Source organism: Microtus ochrogaster, chromosome 1 (assembly GCF_000317375.1).
Source record: "Microtus ochrogaster isolate Prairie Vole_2 chromosome 1, MicOch1.0, whole genome shotgun sequence".
Taxonomy (NCBI): domain Eukaryota; kingdom Metazoa; phylum Chordata; class Mammalia; order Rodentia; family Cricetidae; genus Microtus; species Microtus ochrogaster.
Window position 1 is genome coordinate 82,344,096 of NC_022009.1, and position 24,055 is coordinate 82,368,150.

Genomic DNA, 24,055 nt, shown 5'->3' on the forward strand with positions numbered 1-24,055 from the left:
ACCAGTAGGAAATGCACCAAGCACGCCATAGCAGAACATCTGTACGGCAGACATCCCAGCCAGGTGGCTGAAAGGCAGAATAAAACCTAGTGAAAGAAAAAGGATGTTGTAACAAACAAGGGGCAGTATTTCTTTTATCCAAAAGATAGCCAGTGTAGCTGTGTGAGTTGAACAAAAGACATCACGCACATTTCTCTTGCGGCTGAATTCTAGGGAAAGAAAAAGCCACCACCAAGGTGGAGGCTGAAGTTTCAGAATCAATTGCGCCACACCAACTCTGGGTGGGCTTGGGCGAGTGATGCGTGGGATTTGCGCAGGGAGCTCTGGTGGAGCCCGTGGCTTCGGGTCCCACGCCCTAGGTTCCCGCTGCCTTCACCCGGAGGCCACTTGCGAGGCGGCTCTTGCACCCGCCCGCCCGGTTGCTATGGTTTCCGGGGATCACGTGGGCGCGCGGGCGGGGGCGGGGCGCCGGGAGGGGGGGCGGTTCAGGAGCGGCGGGAGAGGGAGCGGGAGGAGCTGGAGATGCTGCCAACCCTCCCCGGGCTGCGCTCGCTCTGCCGCCGCCGCCGCCGAACGGAGCAGCCGCGCCGGGGGCCCAGTGCGCCGCGCTCACAGCCGGTAGCGCCGGGGGCGCTCGCTCGGGGGCCGCGCAGCCCGAGACCGGACCGCGGAGAGGGAAACGGGGCGAGGGCGGCGCCCAGGCGCCCCGGGCGTGCACAGGCAGGATGAGCATCGAGATCCCCGCGGGGCTCACGGAGCTGCTGCAGGGCTTCACGGTGGAGGTGCTAAGGCACCAACCCGCCGACCTGCTGGAGTTCGCGCTGCAGCACTTCACTCGGTTGCAGCAGGAGAACGAGCGCAAGGGCGCCTCACGCTTCGGCCATGAGGGCAGGACCTGGGGGGACGCGGGCGCCGCCGTCGGGGGCGGCACCCCCAGTAAGGGGGTCAACTTCGCCGAGGAGCCCATGCGCTCCGACTCCGAGAACGGCGAAGAGGAGGAGGAGGCCGCGGAAGCAGGGGCGTTCAACGGTGAGGACCGGCCCCCTCGCGCCCCGCGCCCCGAGACCTGACCGCCGCGCCCGCCTCACTCGCGAACCCCGCCTTGCTCTCGAACCCTGCGCTGAGCTCCCCAACCTTCCCCGCACTCTCTACCTTCCCATTCCGCCCACCCCCTCAGCACCCATTTCGGTCTCTCCCACTCGCCCACCTACTCCGCTCTCTTGTCATGCCCTCCGTTTCTCTGGAGGTGGAGAAATGAGAGGTTGCGCTCCTGCAGCCCCTCCGTCACCCCTCTTCCCCGGCCGATTTGGGGTCGGCATCTTGCTAGAAGGTTAACTTTCCCATGGTGGGAGATGGCTCAGTCTCGGAGAGGACCATTGTGCATGAAGGGCGCTTGGCGTCCTCTTTTCAGCCCTTAAATTTATTAATGGAGTGTTCGAGGAGAAAAGGCGAAACGTGTAGGACTCAGTAGGAGGAGTGTGAAATCGGACTCACCGAGGTAAAACAAATTGATGATAATAGCTGTGACATCCTTGGAATACGAATCATTTATTATTTTCCAATACCATGTGGTGGAGATATTTTTGGATGCATAACAAAGGATCATATTTAGCCAGATATCTATGGGGTCTTTGGAGTGAGGAAATAGGCCAATATTTTTCTTTCCTTTAAAAAAATCAGTATATATATATATATATATATATATATATATATATATATATATATATAGAATGGTTTTGATTTTGTTTCAAGTGTGTAGGAAAAAATAGCACCATAGGAAGTTCTAAGAGCATGTCAGCTGTCTTTAGAATGAAAAGCCAATGAGTAACCGTAAGGACTGCGCCAGACACTGAGGCTAGAAAGAATGAATGAGAGAGAAAAGGAATTTTCTTAAATAGCTGCTTTTGGCAAGTCCCACCCCTTATACTTACCAGCCTCTCCCAGACACAACAGATACACACACGTTTTACCGGCACTTGTATTTACACAATGTACCACATCCCATGTTTTTCAGGAACCCCGGCTAAAATGCCATGGTGTGCCAATGTACAAGTGTTTTCTTTGTGGTGTAAGGCAAGCGCGCATGGAGCTTTTATTTATTTATCCTGTTGGTGATTGGTGTGTCCACAGTGAATTTCATACAATGAAAACACTTAAGTGCTGTTCATTTCATTTCCTTGTGTCCCTTCCTAGGAAGATTTTCATTTCTTTGTAGCATCAGTTCCATGCTGGATGGGTTATAAAATGAATGTATTCTTAGCTCGTCTGAAACAGAGAAACCCTGGACATTAGTGCTGCTCAAATGTGAAAGAGAAGACTGCTATTTAAAATCTTAATTTGGGACATTTGGGAGCTTTTGAGGATAGGATAATCATAGTTTTAGCGGTTCTGCTAGGAAGGAGAACCAGGCAACACTGTACGTGAGAAGGGATAGCCCGCGAGGTGTAGAAAGGACAGTGGCATCTGTCCTGCATGCACGCGCACCTGTGCACATAGTGTGAATCTGTGACATGGATGCACTTGCAAGCAAGCAATGCACAAAGGGAAAGGGACTAGTGGCCTAGATGGCAGGCAACAAGGAGGTGGGGACTTAGTAAAGACCTCTGTGCACTTTAGTAATGGTGTTAATACGGCCAAAACCTTTCTGTTTAATTATCCTGAAGCACTTGCATTGATTTAATTTGTCCTTGCAAGAGTGTGTATCCTGCGCATTGGACCAAAAAAAATGCTTTTGTAAACAGTAGGGGTATTTTCTAGGAAGCTTTCTACTCTTCAAGTTATCTTTCCTATAAAAATTACTCAAGGTCAGTTGTAATAAATACCTAGCCGGTTGCACTGTTTATCCCTACCTCTACCTCCAGGGGCTCTAGAACTTTTGACCCTAACACAATTTGATGACTACCCAGCAGATAGATGTGTGTTTGGCGTTAGTACAACCTCTATGGGGGCAGGGTATATATATAGTGAATGGCCCTTTCAGACTTTGTGGACATCTTATCATCTGGATCATTTTGTTTCTCAAATAGCCCTTTAACCAAATGTACTCTCTGGAGCTTGGATTTATGCAAGGTTATAATTTACCTACACCTGGTCAAAGGGGGAATATATATACATATATAGCCATACACACACGCATGCACACACACACACACACACACACACACACACACACACACACACTTTAACACAGAACCGTTTGTGGAAAAGATCACGTGGGAAATTGACCAAATACCTACAAACCTATTAAGGTGTTTCTATATCCAGGAGAATGCTGAAGAAACCCCCCCACACACGCACACACACACACATGCACACACATACATGCACACACACACACACACACCGACTCATTCTCTTGGCACAGTAGAGAGTAAGCATTGACGACAGTCCCTGATACACAGCACAGGGTTACAGAATCAATGACGTTTACACTTCACATGCAGCCTGAAGTTTGATTGAGAAAATAGCATTTAGTACCCATCTTAGAGAGCTTTTATGAATAGGTAAGACATAGGGTTTTTTTTTCCTCTTTTCTATTTTTTCCTTTTGGTCAACAAACATCTCAAGTTTTCTGATACCCACAGTGCCCTGACCACACTTTGAAAACACTGGTCAGTGGATCTTGATGACCGTGACTGTAAGGTAGCCCCTCTTCTTATTAATGGTTAGAGAAAGGGCTGACATTTGTTGACATTTTTGGTGTGTTAGGTCCTCCGTAAATGCCTTAGTTCATTACCCCAGCTCCATGATACTAATGAGGCTGTCAGTTATTCTGTATTTCAGGGCTAGTGTGCTGCAGGCCAGAGCTGTCACAGGTGTGCCTGACTTCGTCTCTGTGCTCTTGTCTGCCAGGTTTATTTAGGGCCAACTGGGCCTGTGCTAGCCCCTTTATAGCAAACTCTCCTGGATACCTAATATATTTTCTTTAAGGCTTTGGACAGTTAACTTGTTTGAGGTCATATGCAGAACTCAAAGTACCAGAACCGGACTTTAAAAAACAAATCTGTTTGACCTTGAGGCCCAGATCATCAGAAAGTTCTTAAATGAGATTTGTTCCATGGCTTGACTCACAGGTTGGGTGTCCCGGGTTTTTTCCAGTACTGGTAATGGGTTTGCATTGTTGGCTCTTGACTTCTCTCGTGAATCATTTTCATATACGTGGTGGTATTACAATAGCTTGAGGTTAAAAGGCAAGTGTTTGACCACGAAATTGTTACCTATTAGACGCTTACAAAGATCAAGTCTATGACCTTGAGCTCCTGTATTGTGGTTTAACTAGAAAACTAGGTACCTGAGGTTATTGGAAAAGTGGTCTGATCCATTATTGCAGCGATGTGGCCATAGATAGGGCCAGATGCATGAAGGGGGCCTTTACCTCCTACTTGCCCATCTCATGGATTCTTTTATTTGTTGATAGAGTTGCTATCTGTTCTTACCTGTTCATGCAATGCCTTTTTTCGGGGGCAGAGGTTATCACCTGATCCTGGGTTTTAGGCAGCCATAGTTGGTAGAATGTTAGTAGCTTATGGTGGCTCTCTAGGGAAATTTATAGAAACTAGAGTGGAGGCTGCTTGTCATCTGCTCTGCCTGCCTCACCTGACACGTCTGCCTTCTATGCCAGGGTAGTCTCCCCAAAGCTGGCTCTGATGGGTTAACAGTAGGACAAACTGTTCAATCACTATTAATTTGGAGTAATATGAGTGGTAATTAGACAGGCATCATGGCTGGGTCGTATATTGCTCAGAATAAAGCAAATATAGTTCAAATTATCCTGATGAATTGACAAATTACAGAGGGTCACTGGCGGAGTGGACAACGCGGGATGAACTCCAGCAGTATATAGAACTAGTCTTCTATGTTGCAGGGAAAAAGAACTAAAATTAAAAATAGAAGCACAGCCAAAAATGTAGAACCATACAGCAAGAATATCAAATATTTGTATGTGTGCACATGCGCGCACAGACAGACAGACACACAGAGATTTCCAGGTAGCAACTGAGCCTGTTAAACATTTGAAATCTTTGTCAGAAAACTTTGATTTGGAGGGGAGAGGCGAGGGGTTTGAGACAGGGTTTCTCTGTAGCTTTGGTGCTTGTCCTGGAGCTAGCTCTGTAGAGCCAGGCTGGCCTCAAACTCATAGAGATCCTCCTGCCTCTGCCTCCTTTGTGCATAGAAGCAGGCAGCTTGTTGGTTCCCAGTTCATTTAGCCCTGAAATAATCACACAGAAACTGTATTAATTAAATCACTGCTTGGCCCATTAGCTCTAGCTTCTTATTGGCTAACTCTTACATATTAATTTAACCCATTTCTATGAATCTGTGCATTGCAGATCTAGCTCTTAGCACGTCTATCTCTGGAGGCAGCTCCATCTCATCTCCCTGACTCTGCCCTCTTTCCTCCCAGCATTCAGTTTAGTTTTCCCTGCCTAGCTAAGTTCTGCCCTGCTATAGGTCCAAAGCAGTTTCTTTATTTTTAATGGTAATCACAGCACACAGAGGGGACTCCCACATAATTCGTGCTGGGATTAAAGGTGTAGACTACTATCTCCCAGCTCTCACTTTGATTTTCACAACTTCTAAGTAGTATGGGATGTACAAGATACAGTTAGATCTTTTTGAACTAATTTCATATGTGTGTAAAATGCATTACTCCACCCACTGCTCTTACCGCTCCTATAGCCAGCATGGTCAGTCTCTTTCCCACGTGTGTAACCTGTGGCTTTGTATTATAACCCATTTTATTAACCAGGGCCATCTGTGAGAGCCTTGGGTAGACCTGTCCATTGGTGCCTAATGAGGTCACAGGGGGTACACAGCTGAAGGCAGCTGCACCCCGTGCCTGACTCTCAATATCAACTAGTTTAATGCTAAGAGGTAGGCCTCTTTATGTCTTTAAGATCAAGTGAAATTGGAACGTTAGGCCTTGTGGTCATGGTGCAGATTCAGAGAATAAGGTTATTTATCATAATAAGTGATTGAAGGGGAGGGAAGAGTATCAGATGTGTCTGTAGAAACTCCCTCATGCAATTTTAAGCACATGTTCTTTACTCCTGAGTGCTGGAAAGTAGAAGCCTGTCTGAAATGGTTCCCGTGATTTCCCATAAGCTGGAGGGTGAAAGCAGGAAAAGGCAGTTTGCTGGCTTTACAAGAAGGTGCAGAATGTTCTCAACTGGCTCTTTCTTTAAGCTTTTGAGTTCACGGTCACTTTAAGGAATCCCTGTGTGGGCTGACTGTTGAACTGGCCTTGGCTGACCCGGAACTTCCCACGTGAGTCAGGCTGGCCTTGAGCTCTGATTGTCTCTGCCTCCCAAGTGCTGGGATTACAGGTTACACACGATCTACTTCCCTGTATGCTTCACTGCAAACCTGCACTTTCTGGTGCCTTTTGTCCACCAGAAGATCCGAGACAAAGCAGCCAGTCATCAGCGCTTGCCTCCCAATGTGTTGCCAACAACAACTGATAAAAGACATGCATTTTTGGCTTTCCAGTTGTTTTGCACAATAGACAAAAATTATAAGAGCCTTTAAAAATATTAGATTTATGATTTATTTTAAGTGTATGAAAGTACTTCTTACATCTACATATGTGCATACTGTGTGTGTGTGTGTGTGTGTGTGTGTGTGTGTGTGTGTGTGTTGCCATCAGAGGTCAAAAGGTATAGGATATCCTAGAACTGGAGTTACAGATTGTTAGGTTTGTGGGTGCTGGGAACTGAACCCAGGTCCTCTGTGAAAGGAGCAAGTGCACTAAACCATGGAGCCATCTCTCCAGCCCATTACAAGAGCCTCACAATATATTTTGATTTTTCAAATATATTTAGTCAGTTTGAAAACATTTGTAAAGGTTATATTTTGGTAGTAATTTTAAATTCAGGCATTCGTGGAGAAGTGCCATATTGATAAGCATTTGATATGCCATCGCCGTGATAGCCCAGAATTCATAGTGAATATTAAGTGAGTTAATATTTGTAAGGTCGTTAGGGCAGTGTACAGCAAGCACTAGTTACCTGTCAGAAACCATAACTGATAGGAACTCTACAGAGTAGTGTTATCATTGTTTTGTTTGGAAGCCAGTCTGGTCTTAATTTTTAGAAAGCTAAGGGAGAACATTTGGGGTGCTATGACTCCCTTTGGGATTTAATACAAACCTGCATTGTACAGTCATAAATGCTGTACCCTTTCAGCTCACAACTGTAGGAAAGAGGTTTTTGTAGTTAATGAGACTGTGTGGTTTTGGGCAGCTTTAAATCCTGAAATGGATTATATCATTCATGCCAGACGCTAAAAATATTGAAGGCAATATTTTAGTTACAAGTATAGTCCAGTAGTAGTACCATAGAAGATTTGTGGTGTTCAGAGTAGAACAGTTATTCTTTTCTGTGACAGGTATTAGGGGTTGAAACTGAAACACCAGAGGCCTTAAAGTAATCTCATTTCTCCTGTTATCCACCAATAACTGCTTTGCAGAGGGAGTCAAGGGAGAGCAACAATCTGGCTGGGGGAGGGGGGAGGTGTGAGAGTGAGAAAGTAAGAGGCCAATCAGTGGGGCATGTGAGAAACTGAGGCAGGGTCCTAAAGGATGGTGGGTGGGGCTTGGGGTGCTTCCCAACCTGCCTGAGTTAAAACCAAGCTTTCTTTCTGTAAGACAGTTACAAGCTTTCCATTGAGGCTGCACAGGTGCCCCAGCGAGGAGTAAATGTTGCATGGTTATTTATTGTTACAAATCTCACTCCCTGGATTCCAGTAAATTTCCAGCTGTCAAGATTTTGTTTATAGCTGTGTTAGAAAAAAAAGTGTGTTTCCTTTTCAGCCTCTCAAATACCATCAGAAAAACACTGAATCTGTCTATTAGGAGTTTATTTATGATGTCTGAAGCAAGCCATTTGTCAGCAGTAGTAGCCTTAGAGAAGGCCCCCAATGGAGGCTGGGGATTGATGGGACATCTCAGAGTGAGGAGGGGAGGACTGAGCACAGGAGACTGAAGTAATTGACTACAGTCTCTGTCAGGTGTCCAGAGCGCCAGAAGGAGCCACCTGTTAGAAGGAACAAGTGGGTGTGGAAAGCAGAGAGCTGAGCCTGCGCACTGCCTCCACAGAGGCTAAGAACATCTCCCCTCCCTCCCTCCCTCCCTCCCTCCCTCCCTCCCTCTTTCATTAATTTCTTCCTTTTAAAAAGTCACGATAATTCTCTTAAGTTCCTCTGAATCTATGAATTCTTTTGTGAGAAATTGTTCATAGAGCTTGTGTGTGATGCGTGTGTTTAGGTGAAGCAGTCAAGAGGCAGTTCCTGTCTGGGTACAGTGGGTCCAGGCTTGTAAGTTTAGCCTTGTTCATAGGTCAGTCTGTGTGCTGTTTGTATTAACTCCTCTATTATGAATTCTTTTTCCCCTCCTTTGGGCTGCAAGGGACATTCCAAAAGCTTGGACTAAAGAAAAGAAGTATATGTTGTTTTAGAGTTTTATTTGCTCTGACTGCTTTTCATTGCAACAAAACTTTATAATAAGTAAAATGATAATAATAATAATAATAATAATAAATAATTAAAAGCCATAGCGCAGTGATATTGCTGGATTTGGCCATGTTTTGGCCTTTTGCAGTTCTGTCTATACTGTCTAGTTGTGACAAACCCCAACAGTAAACCCTCCCTGTGATATGATTATTATTATAATTATTTTATGAGATCAATTTTTGTCTCAGAAATTCTAAACACCTTAGACTATTTCATTATGTAATTTTTGGAAATAGCTAAAGCTAAACATTTCAGGTTAAGGTTTAAATGAAAACAAAACAGTTTTAAAAATTCAGCTCCGTGTTTGAGGCCAGCCTAGTCTACAGAGGGAGTTTTAGGACAGCCAGGTCTACGCAGAGAAACCCTGTCTTTCATAAATAAATAAATGATAAATAATAACACAGAGAAACCCTGTCTAAGATAAACAAACAAACAAACGAATGAATGAAATTTAAAATCAGAACAAAAATAACAGGAAGAATCAGCTATGAACACAGTTGGTGCTGCGTCTACGAATGTTCTAGCAGTAGGTTCTGCCATGTGTGGCTTAATATGTTTGGAAACTTTAAAAAAGTCATTCCAGTTGCTGCTGTTTAAAAATGTTTCTTGATTTAAAAAAGACAAAAGATCAAAATATAAACACACATTCCACATGAAAGTGAAGCCAAGAAGATATGCTGTGTACAGTTATGCCTGTGTCTGTTTGGTTTGGGTCTGGCATTGTTTACTTTACATCAGCTGTTCCAAGACGGAACAGTTCACGGTAGTGCTACTGAGGGATTTGTCTTCAGGGAAAAAGCTTCCATTTATTTAAATACTAGTAGACCCCGAAAGCATCCTTCTAAAAGGTCAAGTTAACTTAAAATATGACTCAGGCATTTCATTCCTACCCTTGTAGAGGGCTAATGTTAAATGGTGTCGTTTTATTTATTAATAATTATTTTGAACATCTGGGGCTCCTTACATCCCCTTGCTAAACACGGGCTGGTGCTTCATCTTCCCCAATGTAAGTGGTGGAGCCAGGATTCTGAGCTGGCAGCTGTGTTCCTACCCACCCAGGTCGTTCTAGGTGGTGCTGTGATCTGTTTTCAGCTCTCACTGAAGTAACAGGGTTTAGAGACCGGAATGAGCTACCTATCCGTGCCCTGGGAAACATGCAGCCCAGCCTTTCACTGGTCCAATTACTTCATCCATTCCACCCAGATGAGTACTTCCTGTACTTCCATAAAATATTTCAGAACCATGATATTTAGAAATATGTTAGAAATAGTGTTTGTTTTGCAAACTTCACTGTATTATGCCTTAGCTAGAAAAAGTATTGGGATGTATACTCCCAATATGTATTTATAAATTTTATAAGTGCAGCAATATATTAACTTACTGCATGTATGAAGTGTCCCACAGTTTGTGATTCAGAGAGGAGGAGGTCTTTGTGGACTTGTCCTTGTGTTTCCTTTGCCTTAAAGTCTTGCTTTCTGTACACTTTGAAGACTCCAACTGTAAATGCCACAGCTGGGGACTCTGTTAGCGGGTGATTCAGCGTCCAGACCACAGAGGACCCACAGAGAGCCATGGCGGTAGTTGTATGTGTGCACAAACACAGAAGTTTAGTGGAATGTGGAGGGAAATTTCGTCTTATAATAAAGATATAAATCACTTTACTCAATCTCTCCTGTAAATCTGTATTCCTCTGTGTACCGTGAACTCTGACTTATCTTCTGTGGGCATTTTCAATGATGTTACTTATGTTTAATTAGGGATTGCTAAGTTTTAAGTAGTGGAAGAAAGACAAAGCCTTAAGATAAATTCAGTTTCCTAGAAGATCTCAGAAATAACACCCTGTCCTGAGCCTGCTTCCCCTCTCCATGTCCTGAGCCTGCTTCCCTCTCTGCGGCTTTCAGTGAAATCAGATGTCATCTCAGGTTTCCCCATGGATGCTGGTGGTGTCACCTGTCCTTCCTCACGGGAGCTTTGCAGATTGTAAGCCACAGGAAGGGCAGGAGGGAAACACTGCTTTCTAAGAGTTTTCCTCTGTGGGTTGCACTTTGCCAGTTGTGGGTGGTCAATTTTTTTCTTCAATTAAAACTCAGCTGAATATTTAATGCCTAATATGAAACACATGTACATGTAAAAGGCACGAAACCTTCCCATGCATGTAAATGGTCAGCCAGGTGCTTGCCTGCTAACACTTACATACTTCAAAGTGTTTAAAGGTAATTTCATAAAATATAAAAGCTGTAGTCTATTTTCAGTTCAGTCTCAAAGACTTAGATTTCGTTATCTTAAAAACAAGGCTATTTTATCTTTGAACCTGACCTTTGATTGCTCTATAAACTGTAGAGAACACAGGCAATCATGACTTGCCTGTAAAGGTTTCATATTCAGGGTGACAATTGAGGTAATGTTTTTGTTCCCACCTCAACTCCCCCCCCCAAAAAAAAACCCAAAAGAATGGTAAGAAAGCCACAAGTTAAAACATGATTTTTATACCACCCTCTCCTTTGAGAAACAGGCCAAGTTATTAGACTAAAGAAGTTTGTGTTTATAAATCCCCAAATGTATGTTTGTACCTCAGCTTGAACACTTCAGGACAGAGTAGATAGGAAGACTTAAAATGCTGCTTTATTTAAATGAGACAGGTGCTCATAGTAAAAACAGGAATGCATGCCTGAAATATAAATTAATTGGGAAAATCTTTGTGCTGCATTGACAGCTTGACTCCATTTCTTCCTGTAAAAGTAAGCTCACTGAGGGGCAGATTTAGACGTCTCCAAGTTAACACTGCTTTGTAGTTTATTACTAGAACCTTAATTCTATACTTATTCAACTGTAAATCCCTAGTATCTTAACATGGTTTAGAAGGAGATGAAGGGTCCTTTTGGGTCTTAGCATACAGATGTAGTTGCTCACAGATGTTTGATTTTGTAATTTTAGTTGTGAGCCTACCCTTTAATGACTGAGCCATCTCTCCAGCCCCAGGTCTTTCATTTCTAAATTGACTCTTAACAAAGGTTACACAGGAAACATTAGACTTTCAGTTTTTACTAATTTCATAGTAGTTGCTTTGTATTTCTTTAAAGAGTATTCAAAATGTATTTTAGCGTTTGAACTTTAACAAAATCTCATTTGTAAAATGTATTTTATGGCTGGGTGATGGTGGTGCATGCCTTTAATCCCAGCGCTCTGGAGGCAGATATCTGAGTTCGGGGTCAGACTGGTCGGCTACAGAGAACTTCTCCCGAGGACAGGTAGTTTCTGAGATTCCAATGGACTGAATGCGCAATCTATCATGCCAAATTTGGAAAAATGTAAAATCATTCTAATATTTACTAAAATTTGCTTCTGGACTGGAGAGGTGGCTCAGCCATTTAAGACTAGGCTCACACACAAAAAAAACCATTAACATTTGCTTCTTTTGAGAAATGGAATTTTTAAAGTATAGTATGTTTTTAAAGCGGGTATTTGTTTATTCTCAGCTTTAATATATAAGGCATTCAGTTTTAACATCTAGTACAATGAATATTGATGGGTATAATCTAGATAAGCAGAACTTCAAGAGTCTAAAGAAACTTAGAAATCAAAAAATTTTGACAGCTATTGCCTGAGAGAGAGAAGGTGGGGTTGCCTTCTCTTCTTCCACCCCTTGAATTCCAGGGATCCAACTCTAACAAGTGCCTTGTCACACTGAACCATCTTGCCAGTCTGAGAATGTGATTTTCAGCTTGCATAATTTATTGATTCATTTTCGTGGTTTTTTTATTGCTCTTCTGAGGCAGCACCTCTGTATGTTGCCTAGGCTAGCCTTCAATTCCTGAGCTTAAGCTATCCTCCTGCCTCAGCCTCCAAAATACACAAGACTACAAGCAGATGCAGCATCATTGTGCTTAGATTTCCCGTTAATTTCTAAATTGGTTTCCATGGATGCATGATTATAACTAAAGTCTCTATTCCATTTATTGATCTAGCTATCTTCCCATCAATCTCTCTCTTTATTAGTAGGACTTCATACTGATCTGGTTGGATGATATGGTAACACCACCCTTTGTCTTTCAAAATTGCTTACTTGAAGGCCTTTATTTTATAGAAATTTTAGAACAAACTCCCATTTTGTATAAGATCTTCAGTGAGTGTTTTGTTGGAGTTGCATTGAATTATAGAAATTTATAGAGAACAGATGTTTAATTATAATGACTTCTATCCATGAACATAGTATCTCTCTTTTTATTCTGTCATCCTCTCAGATTCTTTGATTTTTATTTTGTTACTTTTTTTCAGAGGAGTTTTCTATCTTTTGTTGGTTTTATTCTTAAATATCTTATCACTTTTGTTATGACATCTGGAATTTTTCTATTGCATGTTCTGTGGGTTTTTTTCCTATTAGGCATTTTAACCAAAGATAGAAACTTAGGTATTATCAACAAAGAAGTCTTAAGAGTAGCTGATCAGCAACAGAACAGAGCTCAGTAGTTTTAGTTATTAGGGAAGTGAGGTTTAGAGTTGTAAGGAGATATCATTACGTATGTACCAGAGGGGCTGAGTGTAGGCTGTGATGTGGGACAAGTCATCTATGCATGCTGTAAACCTACCTATGCATGCTGTAAACCTACCTATGCATGCTGTGAACCTACCTATGCATGCTGTAAACCTACCTATGCATACTCTAAACCTACCTATGCATGCTGTAAACATATCTATGCATGCTGTAAACCTACCTATGCATGCTGTAAATCTATTTTACGCATGCTGTAAACCTACCTATGCATGCTGTAAACATATCTATGCATGCTGTAAACCTATCTACACATGTTGTAAAAGGATAACAAAGTAGACAGGAAGACTGCATGCCTGTTACACACACAGTCACCTATGGCTATCCAATGGCCCTGTGTCTCAGCGTTCTTCAAGAGCCACAAAAGTATAGGTTTATAAATATTTTGTGACCTGGAAACAAGTCATTGTCCACCAACAGGAAAACAGAGGAATAAATTACAACATTCTCGTTCAAAGGGAAACTGGTAAGCAATAGGAACAGATGAGCTGCTGAGGCTGCCAGCAGGAAGAGCGAACCTCACATTTAAAGGACGTTCCCAGACAGGTAAAATGCAGCAGATGTGTGGGAATTTAATGGAGCTCCCATAGGACGGTGGGAATTGACTCACAGGTATAGAAACTGTCCAGTGTTGAGATGCTTAAATCTGCATTGGGGTGTTGTGTGCGTAGCTTAGGACACTTGTCAAGGCTCATCCAATGGTACATGTCACTGAAGGTTAATTTCACCTCAACTAAAGAAAAGCAGGAACATGGATGGTGTTGGAATCTTTTTTTTTTTTCCTGGTCTTCCACTGAGACATGCCTTTACTGTGATCGTATGTTTCCCTTTTTATGTTTTAGACCAAGATCCAGGCTCCATTTTCATAGTCACGGGGCATAAATGAGAATGATGTTTGATGTTTGAGGGAAACAAAGCCAAAGAAAGGGTTGTCAGTTTTTGCTGCTTTTAAATCTTTTGAATGTTTCCAGCCAGTTCCGTAATGTGTGAGTCTCACCAACTTAACACTTCATTAACTATCGCCTTCCTTTATCCGAATGGTCTTTAGGAGTCAGGGAGTACCTCCTTGTCGGTAACTTTCTGTCAGTATAGTTCATTCAGACTTGTTGGTCCTAATGTGTGTGTGTAAGTGCTGGGGATTAGTGGCCAAGCAGAGCAGGGAAGACCTCAGCCCTGTGGAGTTAGTGTAGGAAGAAATGGGCAATACAAAATAGAAGATATCTTTAGATAGCTGTTTGCTGTTCACCACTGGAAGAGTTGAACTGGGAAGGCATGAGGAGCAATGAAAGGCACTGCTATACACGGTGTGTTACACTGTATAACAGCGACAGGGACATCTTCATTCTTCGGAGACCCAGGGAACTCCACTGTGGGTATGCTGTAGGACTGTTTTTAGGAGGAGGTCATTGTCACACCCCTTCTTGTTTGTGTAGTTATTCATTTCAAACTTCTATGTTTTTCAAAATGGCCTTTGTAGTGACTTTATGTATGTGTGGTAATTTGAACTCTCAGCTTCTGAAATCACGAGTCCGGTCTGGATTATTCCCCTCCCACATGGAAACAACCCTTTGCCTTTATCTCCGCTGTACCCAAGCTTTGGAGGAGAACTTAGTGCATGGAGATGCAGAGGTTGAATTTCTGTAGTAGGACAGCGCCCTTTTCCCAAGAAGAGAGTATTTAAAATCTGGAGAGAGTTTGGGAAACTTTTTCCTTGGCCTTTGTCCCTGCCTTGCGTCTGTGTGGTTTCATGAGGTTAGTCATGTTGGGACCGTCAGTTGAAACTGTTTTCTTTTCTCCCACGGAAGGCAGCATTGTTGGCAAGGCCCTCGTGAATTACAAAGAGAAGACTCATGTTCACTCATATACACAAATGTGCTTTCCTAGTTAATTTGTTGCTTCCTATAGTGATATTTTAAAATATCAGTTTATTTGGAGGCATTTGGTTTAACAAGCAGAACAAGATTGTAGGCCTTTTCAGTGATCCTTCAAGTTGGACCTTTCTAAATGCTGAAGCACTGTCTCAGTTCACCCTGTCCTGCTTCTAGCCACAATCCATGTGAGCTGGTTGGATGGAGACCTGGCCTGTATCCCTGCTGCAAACAGTGTTCCTCAGATGCCCACACCTCACACGGCCACCTAAAGCTAAAGCTGACCATGAACCATGTGGTTTATAATCCATGTCTCAGCAGTTAGGGTTTGGAGAAGCCCCCTCCCATTGGGATTCTGCCCTGGTGTTCCCCTCTAGAGGCCAGTATATGGTATTTCTGAAGTACAGAGCAAGAGCTTGTGGGACTGTAATGAGTATCTTCAAGTATTTGTAGGAGTGATAGAAACCCACCGGCTTTTAGTAGAATAATAGAAAATAAATGCTATTTTGGGGACCAAGAATTGATTATGTACAAAGTATACATGAAAGGATGGGAATCAGCACAAGGCACCCAAGACCAAGTTCTCAGCACAAAGAATCTTCATTTGCCCCAGGGAGACAAAAGGCAGGGAAAGTGAGACAAGGACAGGAGATGGAGGACAAGGGAGAGGGGACAAAGGATTGCCTCTATGGTGTGGGAGGTCCTTCTGTCTGTGTGTTGCTTTGATTGATTAATGAATAAAGGAACTGCTTTGGGCCTATAGCAGAGCTGTAGGGGAACAGAGATGGGGGGAGGGACTAAAGGAAATGCTGGAGGAAGAAGGTGGAGTCAGGGGACACCGTGAAGCCACCACCACTGGAGACAGACACTGAAACTTTGCTGGTAGGCCACGACCTCGTGGTGATACACAGATTAATAGAAATGGGTTAATTTAAGAGGTAAGAGTTAGCCAATAAGAAGTTAGAGCTAATGGGCCAAGCAGTGATTTAATGAATACAATTTCTGTGTGATTATTTCGGTTCTGGGCAGCCAGGACGAACAAGCGGTTCCTTGCCGTTAGGCCTCTAGATAGAGGGGAGACAGGTGTGACCCAAAGGCAAATGGCAGTCTATACAAGTGATGTGGGATTCCCCTCTGGATGCTGTGAATATGTGTTATTACCATTGGTTAATAAATAACTGCTTTAGCGAGTGGCTTAGCAGAGTAAAACCAGGTGGGAAGTCTGAACAGAGATATAGAGAGAGAGTAGGTGGAGTCAAGGAGATGCCATGTAGCTGTCAAAAGAGACAGATGCTAGATCTTTACCAGTAAGCCACAGCCTTGTGCCAATACACAGATGAATAGAAATGGATTAATTTAAGATGTAAGAGTTTGTTAATAAGAAGCCTGAGCTAATAGGCCAAGCAGTGTTGTAATTAATACAGTTTCTGTGTTATTATTCGAGTCTGGGTGGCCAGGAATTAATGAGCAGTCTCCACCTACAAAATACAGGAAAAGGGGGAAACCCCTTGTTAGGATGAGCTGGTTTGTTTTGATTGGGCTTGTTAATTAGAGTAGCCAAATGGGGATCTTTTGAATGCTGGACTTCAATACCCGGATATCTGGACCTTCATGGTCAGCCTTAGGAGAAGAAAGTGGCCAAATAAGGGAACAGACCTTGGTGGCTAGCTCTAGGAATATAATATTCTAACAGTTTAGCAAGGCAGAGGGGATGGGGGAAAGGGTAAAGCCTGCCAGAGCCATATTTACCTTGTTCTGTCCACTAGAGCCCTTCAGTACGTATTGGGTGCTACTTGGAAAAATATTTTGTTGATCTTTTAAAATTTTAGTTTTTTTCTTGGTTCAAGGGTGAACTTTATTTGATTTTTTTAAACATTGATATATGTTAATTCATTCTGAACTGGATATTTATTCTGTCAAAAATAATTAGCTTATGCATTTCCATTTACAATTTGACCATCTTTTATTTAGTTAACTAACAGATATAAAAAGTGTTTATTTCTTAAAAAGAGAGAGAGTAACTATTATGAGGACAGGAATGCTAATTATTCTACAGAATCTAAGAGGGTTGAATGTATTTTACTCCAGGGCATATGAACACTGTTCTGCAAAAAGGTCCAGTGTGCCTCTAGTACAGATGGGGTGCCTGAGTGTGTGTGTGTGTGTGTGTGTGTGTGTGAGTGTGCGCGCGTGCGCGTGCGCGTGTGTCTGTGTGTGTATGTGTGTGCGCCTGTGAAAAGAGAGATAGTAAGAGGGAGAGAGAGTATGCAAGAGAGAGAGCACACACAAATCACGATTCAGATCCTATTTGTTTAGCTTGGAATGTCTCCAGCAGCATCATGCCCAGAGATGAAAGCAGTGTCCGTGCATTTTGAAGACAGGTCTCCTTGCTTTGTGCTTTTAACTGACTTCTGTTTTATGAACTATCTTGCTTTTCAACCTTTACCGAATTCCTCTTTCACCTGTTTTTCTAAGTTAGGTAAGCCCTGGAAGCAACTGTATGTGGAACTCTGAAGAGACTTGGTTCAGCCCTTCAGGGGCAGAGACTGTTAGAATCCCCCCTCCCCTGCCCTGTGCCTGTGTCCATCCTTGCAGCCAGGAATGAGGCAGAAGCAGAGGCTTGCTCTGTGTACTTTCCAGTTTATCGATCCATCTGGTGGGTATTGACTTAGCACGTTTTACGTGCCAGGGCAGCGGGTACAGAGGAAGCGCTCAGGCAGAGGTTCTCCGGGGGAAAGGAGGCATGCCTTCAGTTCACCTCAGGTGTGGGAACTTTGCCTCTTGCTCTAGGTAAAGGAGGACAGTTGTCTGGGTTCCTGGGAGCACAGGAACCAAAGAGAGTTTAGTGGCACACAGTGTGTCAGCAAGAGGATCATACCGTTCAGATTTAGTAATCAAAATTAAGCAATTCATCAGATTCTATGGGAGTGATTCAGTGGGCCAGCAGCACGACCCAGGGCCTCTTTTGTGGGCTTTCGCCGTAGTGACATGTGCATCGCCACCCTGGTCTTCCCTGGCGTGGCTCCTGAGAGGGCGTGCAGGTCATTGCTGGTCAGATGCACACTTACTTCCAGTCTCCTCCCCTATGCTGCTAACTAGATTAAAATTTCAGAAAAAAACACGATGTCTTAACTTCCTTCCTACAAGTCTATGCAGAAAAGACTTGTTGCTTTGTCTCTTAAAGAGAATATGGGGGTATAGATATGAGGGACTGGAATTTTGCTAATTACCAACACTGTACATGTTGTTGACAGGGCAAACCACCTGCCCTGTCACGACCCATCTGGTTAACTGTCCATTCCTTGACCCCATTTATTGTGAAGATCATCTTCACGTGGCTTACACGTTCACAATTCGAAGGTAGATCCAGACTCTCGAAAGCCTGTCAGGGAGGGACACACGAAGGAATGTAATTTGTGGTGTTTAGGTAGATATGGACTTCAGCATATGAGGAAGAAGACAACATGGTTAGACTCTCCCACCTGTGTGGGACTTTGAAGAACATGAATGTTGTGGATGGAGTCTGGCCAAATGGATTGTTCTGGTCACTCACATACCACAGACTGCATGACAGCAATGGGATAGCTTTCTAAAATCATGTCAGAGTAAAATTCCAGACAAAATATAAGAAAGAAGGAAGGGAGGGAGGGAGGGAGGGAGGGAGGGAGGGAAGAAACTTAATCTTTTGATTCATATGATAGTTCTTCTGGGGAAGTTAAAAAAACTATTATTTCTATACATATGTGTTCATGGTGTGTGTGCGTGTGTCCGTATGTGTGTGCGTGTGTGTGTGCGTGCGTGTGTGTGCGTGTGTGTGCGTGTGTGTGCGTGTGTGCGTGTGTGTGTGCGTGCGTGTGTGTGCGTGTGTGTGTGCGTGTGCGTGTGTGTGCGTGTGCGTGTGTGCGCGTGCGTGTGCGTGTGCGTGTGTGTGAAGGAGAGAGAGAGTACACATGGAAGCACAGAAGTTGGGGACAGCTCTATGAAGTTTACTCTTTCCTTTTCTCTTTACATGTTCTAGGGATGCTAAGCCATCTTGACAGCCCACTACTAGGGAAATCTATATATTAAAACTGTATAAAGTAGTCATGTGTATTTCTATGCACAGTTAGTATCTAGGCTCAGATGGTTACAAATAGACTCTTGCAGACTTGACTGTCTAGCAGGTTATTGAAAAGCCATACAGGGGCTCGCAACATGATTTATTTGTGAAAGAGCTTACTATGCAAAGTTTGAATCTAAGTTTGGATCCCTGAAAAACACATAGAGCCCTGTGAGAGTGAGCCTGGAATCTCAGTGCTCCTCTGTGGACATGGGAGGCAGAGACAGCAGGATTCCTAGAAGCTTGTAGCCAGCTAGCTTGGAATATGTAGAAGGGAAAAAAAAAAAAAGACAAAAGCAAAAACTAACAATTCCAAGAGACTGTCTCAAACAGGGTGGAAAGGGAGCTTGAAAACTGAAGGTTGCCCTCTGCGCGCATGAACACACACAGTATCCACACACACAAAGATACAATAATAACAGGTGTCGTACAGAACACAACCCTGGGATGCAGGACTATCCTTTTGTCAGGAGTGTTCAGAGGTTGACTGTCACGGTTGTGCTCTGAGTTAGTCTGACAATTAAAATAGTTCCCACAATTTCAGAAGACATATCTGGATGTATAGGAGTATGGTGGGATGTATGGATGTCATGTTCAAGACCCTAGGCTTTGATCCCTTCCGAAAGGAAAAGACTCTCTAGATGATAGGATTAAAGAAAAATGGAGAGACGTAAGACCCCTGGCCTGGAGAACATACCACACCGGAGGCCGCTGTGGCTTCTGACGAGGCTGGCGGGCTGGGGCACTGAGTAAGGGGTCTGTGTTCCGTCCCAGGGCTGTAATTGGCCTTTTACCTTCACCTGTCCACGCTCCCTCGCCAGCATTCCTGTGGTTGGATTAATCTCTGCTGTCTCAAGTCATTGTCCTTGTAAGCCTTGGAGGGAGGCTCTGTTGGGACTCCCTTCTTAAGGATACAAAAAGGGGTTTAAAGTATTCATAAAAACCATGGGTATTGTGTGTGTGTGTGTGTGTGTGTGGTGTGTAAACAGTTTACCTAATTAGATTTGTTTGCATAAGTAATTTGTTTCTGCTGAATTACTATAGTATATAAATATAAATAAGAATTTTGTTTCTTGAACAATATGGAGAATATAATTTTTCTATCATATACTAGATTGATTGAGACAAGGTCTCATGATGTGGCCGTTTGGCCTGAAGCTCCTCACGTAGACAGGATTGGCTTTGAACTCAGAGATCTGCCTGCCTCTTCTTCCTCCGTGCTGAGATGAAAGATGTGCACCAGCCTATGTATTGTTTTAATAGGTGGCTTTTGAGTTATTTCACAAGGTTAACCCTTTACGTTAGTGAAGATTGGTACGGAGGAAAATGCACTGACCTCTCGCTGTACAATTTCAGAACTCAGAACCTCCCTCCCCTCCCCTCTCTTCTCCTCCCCCACCTTCCTTTCTGCAGTGTTTCTAGATTTTTGGCCTCAAACTTTGCTGCAGTGTGTGTGTGTGCGTGTGTGCACACGTGTGCGTGTGTGCATGTGTGTGTGAGAGAGAGAGAAAGAGAGAGAGATCTATCACAAGTTCATCTCTTTTAAAAAATTTCACTGTAGCATTTCCTTATCAAAATCCCATAGAGATAATGAAGTTTAAAGCTTGGAGCATCTGCCTCACGTAGCCTTTCTCCAAATCCTTGTTCCTGTGCCAACATAACTCTTCATGGAACCACAGTGCTGAGAATTGTGTCTTCTCTGTCTCTGTAGCGTAAACAGCCTTCGTAATTGCTGCTTTAGAAGTCTTAAAGTGTTAACACATAGCATAGCAGACCCATGATTTTTTGAATACACATGCTGGCCCTTCTATGTAATATGAATCACCCATCTATCCATTTCCCTTAAAAGAACATCAGAACTTTTCCATTTCTTGATATATTTATGTCTGCACATCCCAGAACCGAGTGGAGTCAGGCTGGGCAGACAGAGCAGTGGATGTGGCATGCCCCAGCCTGCACCCACGTCTTCCTGTGTGCACATTGTATGTCGTGGATGTCTTACACATTATTCCATCTAGGGCGGGCAAGGGTGGACTATCCTTCACCTAAGCATGAGTTTATTTTCCATGAACATTTTTAGTTTCGTTTCCGTTTCAAAAGTCTACTGCTCAAACGGCCTGTTTATATGTTGCTTTTCCTTTCTCTATAGCTCTTCCTCAAGACTCACCCCCCCACCCCACCCCCAAAGCAGACTGAGAAGGACAGAACTTAGCTGGCCCTTGGTGTAGCTGCCCCTTTGTTTCCTAGCAGCATTTATAGGTTTGTTGTCCTCCAGTTAGGTGGCATAAATGTGCTTTAACAAAGGGTTTTTATTTAAAGTCTTTAGGGGAAATTAATTTGATAGGTAAAACATTGAGTTTATGTTATGTTTCTTTAGGGATTTTTGTTTCTTTTGTTGGTAGTAAATGCTTTATTCTGACCATTTAATTTTATATGGTTTATATTTATTCTTGTATTATTTATACATTCTAGTTTATATTGAACTTATGGAATTACTTAACTGACTTGAGTCTCTCTTGGTTTTAGAATAAATACGATTTAAAAAATCTAATCATATTGTTCTGCTCTTTTCTTTTAGCTCCAGTTATAAACCGGTTCACAAGGCGCGCCTCGGGTAAGTCTGTCCTACGGACTTCACTCGCTGCTAATGGTGACATTTTAAAGATGATAGTTGTGCTGGACAAAGAATAATTAACAGGGGGAAATAACCTATCTGTTCATCTTTTTTTCTAAGAAGAACCCCAGTGTGATATAATGATATATTAGGAATTAATTGAAAGTTGATTAATCCGCGAGTCTGTGTTTAAGTCCCACTGAGGCCCAGGCTTCATCTCAGTCTGTGCATTTTTCTTGCTTTTGACAGAATGGCTACTTGGGTGACTTTCTCACTCACCGGGGACAGTTTAGAAGCAGTGGTTTAACGAATGGGCAAAGGAGACCTAGAAATGAGAGGGGGCATTTTTAACCATTAGCTGGAGCCCTCTAGAGTGGGAGCAAACCACTTGACGTTTTTAGTCGCTGTCTTAAATATTCCCTGGTGCCCTGAAATGGTGATCGGTGTGGGCCCTGTGACCCGTGGAGTAAAGGGCACGCAGCTAAAGGCATTTCTGTCTACACCAGTTTCAGTAAAGGGAGTTGGGGTGTGTAAATGGGAAATTCACTCTGTGGAATATCTTCTCTGGAGAGGACTAATGGGTGGACCGCATTTACTTTGGGAGGGCCACTCTTCCTCTTACATACAGGTAGAATTATTTTACTCAAAAATAGAAGATAAATATTTCATACACTTATCTTTGAAGTCAGATATTAGAAATTAGTTCTTTATTTTATAAAATTGCCCAATTTCTCTTGTGTTATAAAACTCAGAAAGCTTTAAGCCTTTTTTTTTTTATGCTTTGCTAGCGGTTAATAGAATAATTTACTCTTGTACGCAGTGACCAGGTCTGTAATGACGGAAAGGAAGAAGGTGTGCTGCACTGCATGCTTATTTTAAACAGCTAATGCACGACGCAGGTTTTAGTGCCTTCTGTGGAATAGGTTGTGTTTATGTCTGCAAGGCACTGAACTTTATCCAGAGCAGAGCCGTGAAACACGACTCTCAAAAACCGTAGAAACCAGGAAGAAACAACTGTAATCAACGTCGTGTATCTCGCCTTTTGAGTGTGAAGTCCATCCAGTAGGAACAGCTGTGGGTCTTGGAACCATCTCCCTTCCTGTCCTGTGCTGTGTGAGACATTTGTTTATGAGTATGTTCCATTAGTACTTTTTATATGATGTATTTCATCAATACTTGATGGCTCAGTATATAGATTAGTGTTCAAACACCATTATTCTACCTCTCCCCTCTAAATGTGCATGCATCCGCTGTATCTCCTTAGGACCTGGCTGGAAATGTAGCTGATGAAATACTAACTAGCAAATACAATTCAAATGTATTCTTTTCCCGCCGACAGACATTTGGAAGTACAAGTGAAATGAATAAAAAAAATTATTATAAAATAACAATAAGCCAGCGGGCGGTGGTGATAGTACTTGACGTTAATCCCACGGGAGGCAGAGGCAGCCGGATCTCAGCGAGTTTGAGGCCAGCCTGGTCTCCAGAGCGAGTTCTGGGATACCCAGGGCTACACAGAGAAACTCTGTCTCAAAACAAAGACCCAAAACAGAAAGCCAAAATAATAACAGCAACAACAACAACAAAACCAGTAAGCATAAAAGGTACAAAATTGTCATAATGTGTGCTGAAAACCATGATGAATGGGTCAATGTCGATTGCGAATACAAGAGTACTTTGTAGAGTGCCCTGGTCAGTCGTTCACTGTACATACACACTTTCAGACTGCGAGCCGAGAGAAGGGAAATCATATGTCTTAGGAAAACAGTAATAGTGTTCTATATGGGAGAATGAGGATGTAGTTAATCATTTACATATCTATATCTATATTTTGCCTTCTTATAATTCTTATGAAAATTTTTCTACATAGTTCCTGGCTGCAAACCATAGACTCAGTCTTGGGTACTCTGGGAGGGAAATTCTGCAGTTCTGTTAGTGGAGGAGCATTCCTTCAGCTTCTTATAAAGGAACATTTCTTTTAAAAAAAATCACTTGTTAAAAATATAGAAAATTGTATGTAATTACTGAGATTGCCTGAGGAGTCTTTTTGGTCGAGTTTAATTTCAGTCATATTTTCCTCTTAGAATTAAACTGTAAAACTCTTAAGAACTAGAATCTATGAGAAAGAAAATCAGTCAGATAAAATCACCCAGAAGTCTTTGAGTTTGTTTCTTTTACAATAATAATTCAGAAAAGAAACCCCTGTATTCGTTACAAAATAAGATAGAAACACTGTGTGTTACAACAATGTCGGTGGTGCTGTGTAGTAATAGGAGTGGCGGGGCTGCGTCCCCATTACCCCGGCTGCACCCCGGCCGCCTCCGGCTAGCTTTACCCGAAATAATTACACGGACACTGTATTCTTTTAATCACTGCTTGGCCCATTCTCTTCTAGGCTAACTCTCGCACCTGGACTA

At 42.9% G+C, this 24,055-nt stretch overlaps 1 protein-coding gene across 1 annotated transcript in view; it reads left to right on the top strand.

The window, feature by feature from the left end:
• The first annotated feature begins 501 nt into the window (after positions 1-501).
• Prkar2b (protein kinase cAMP-dependent type II regulatory subunit beta) overlaps positions 502-24,055 on the top strand; it is a 98,622-nt gene continuing 75,068 nt past the window's right edge. The window contains exons 1-2 of the mRNA XM_005343871.3: positions 502-1,029; positions 21,603-21,638. Coding sequence (XP_005343928.1) covers positions 726-1,029; positions 21,603-21,638 — 340 coding nt within the window. The 5' untranslated portion in view covers positions 502-725. The remainder of the gene's footprint in view (positions 1,030-21,602; positions 21,639-24,055) is intronic.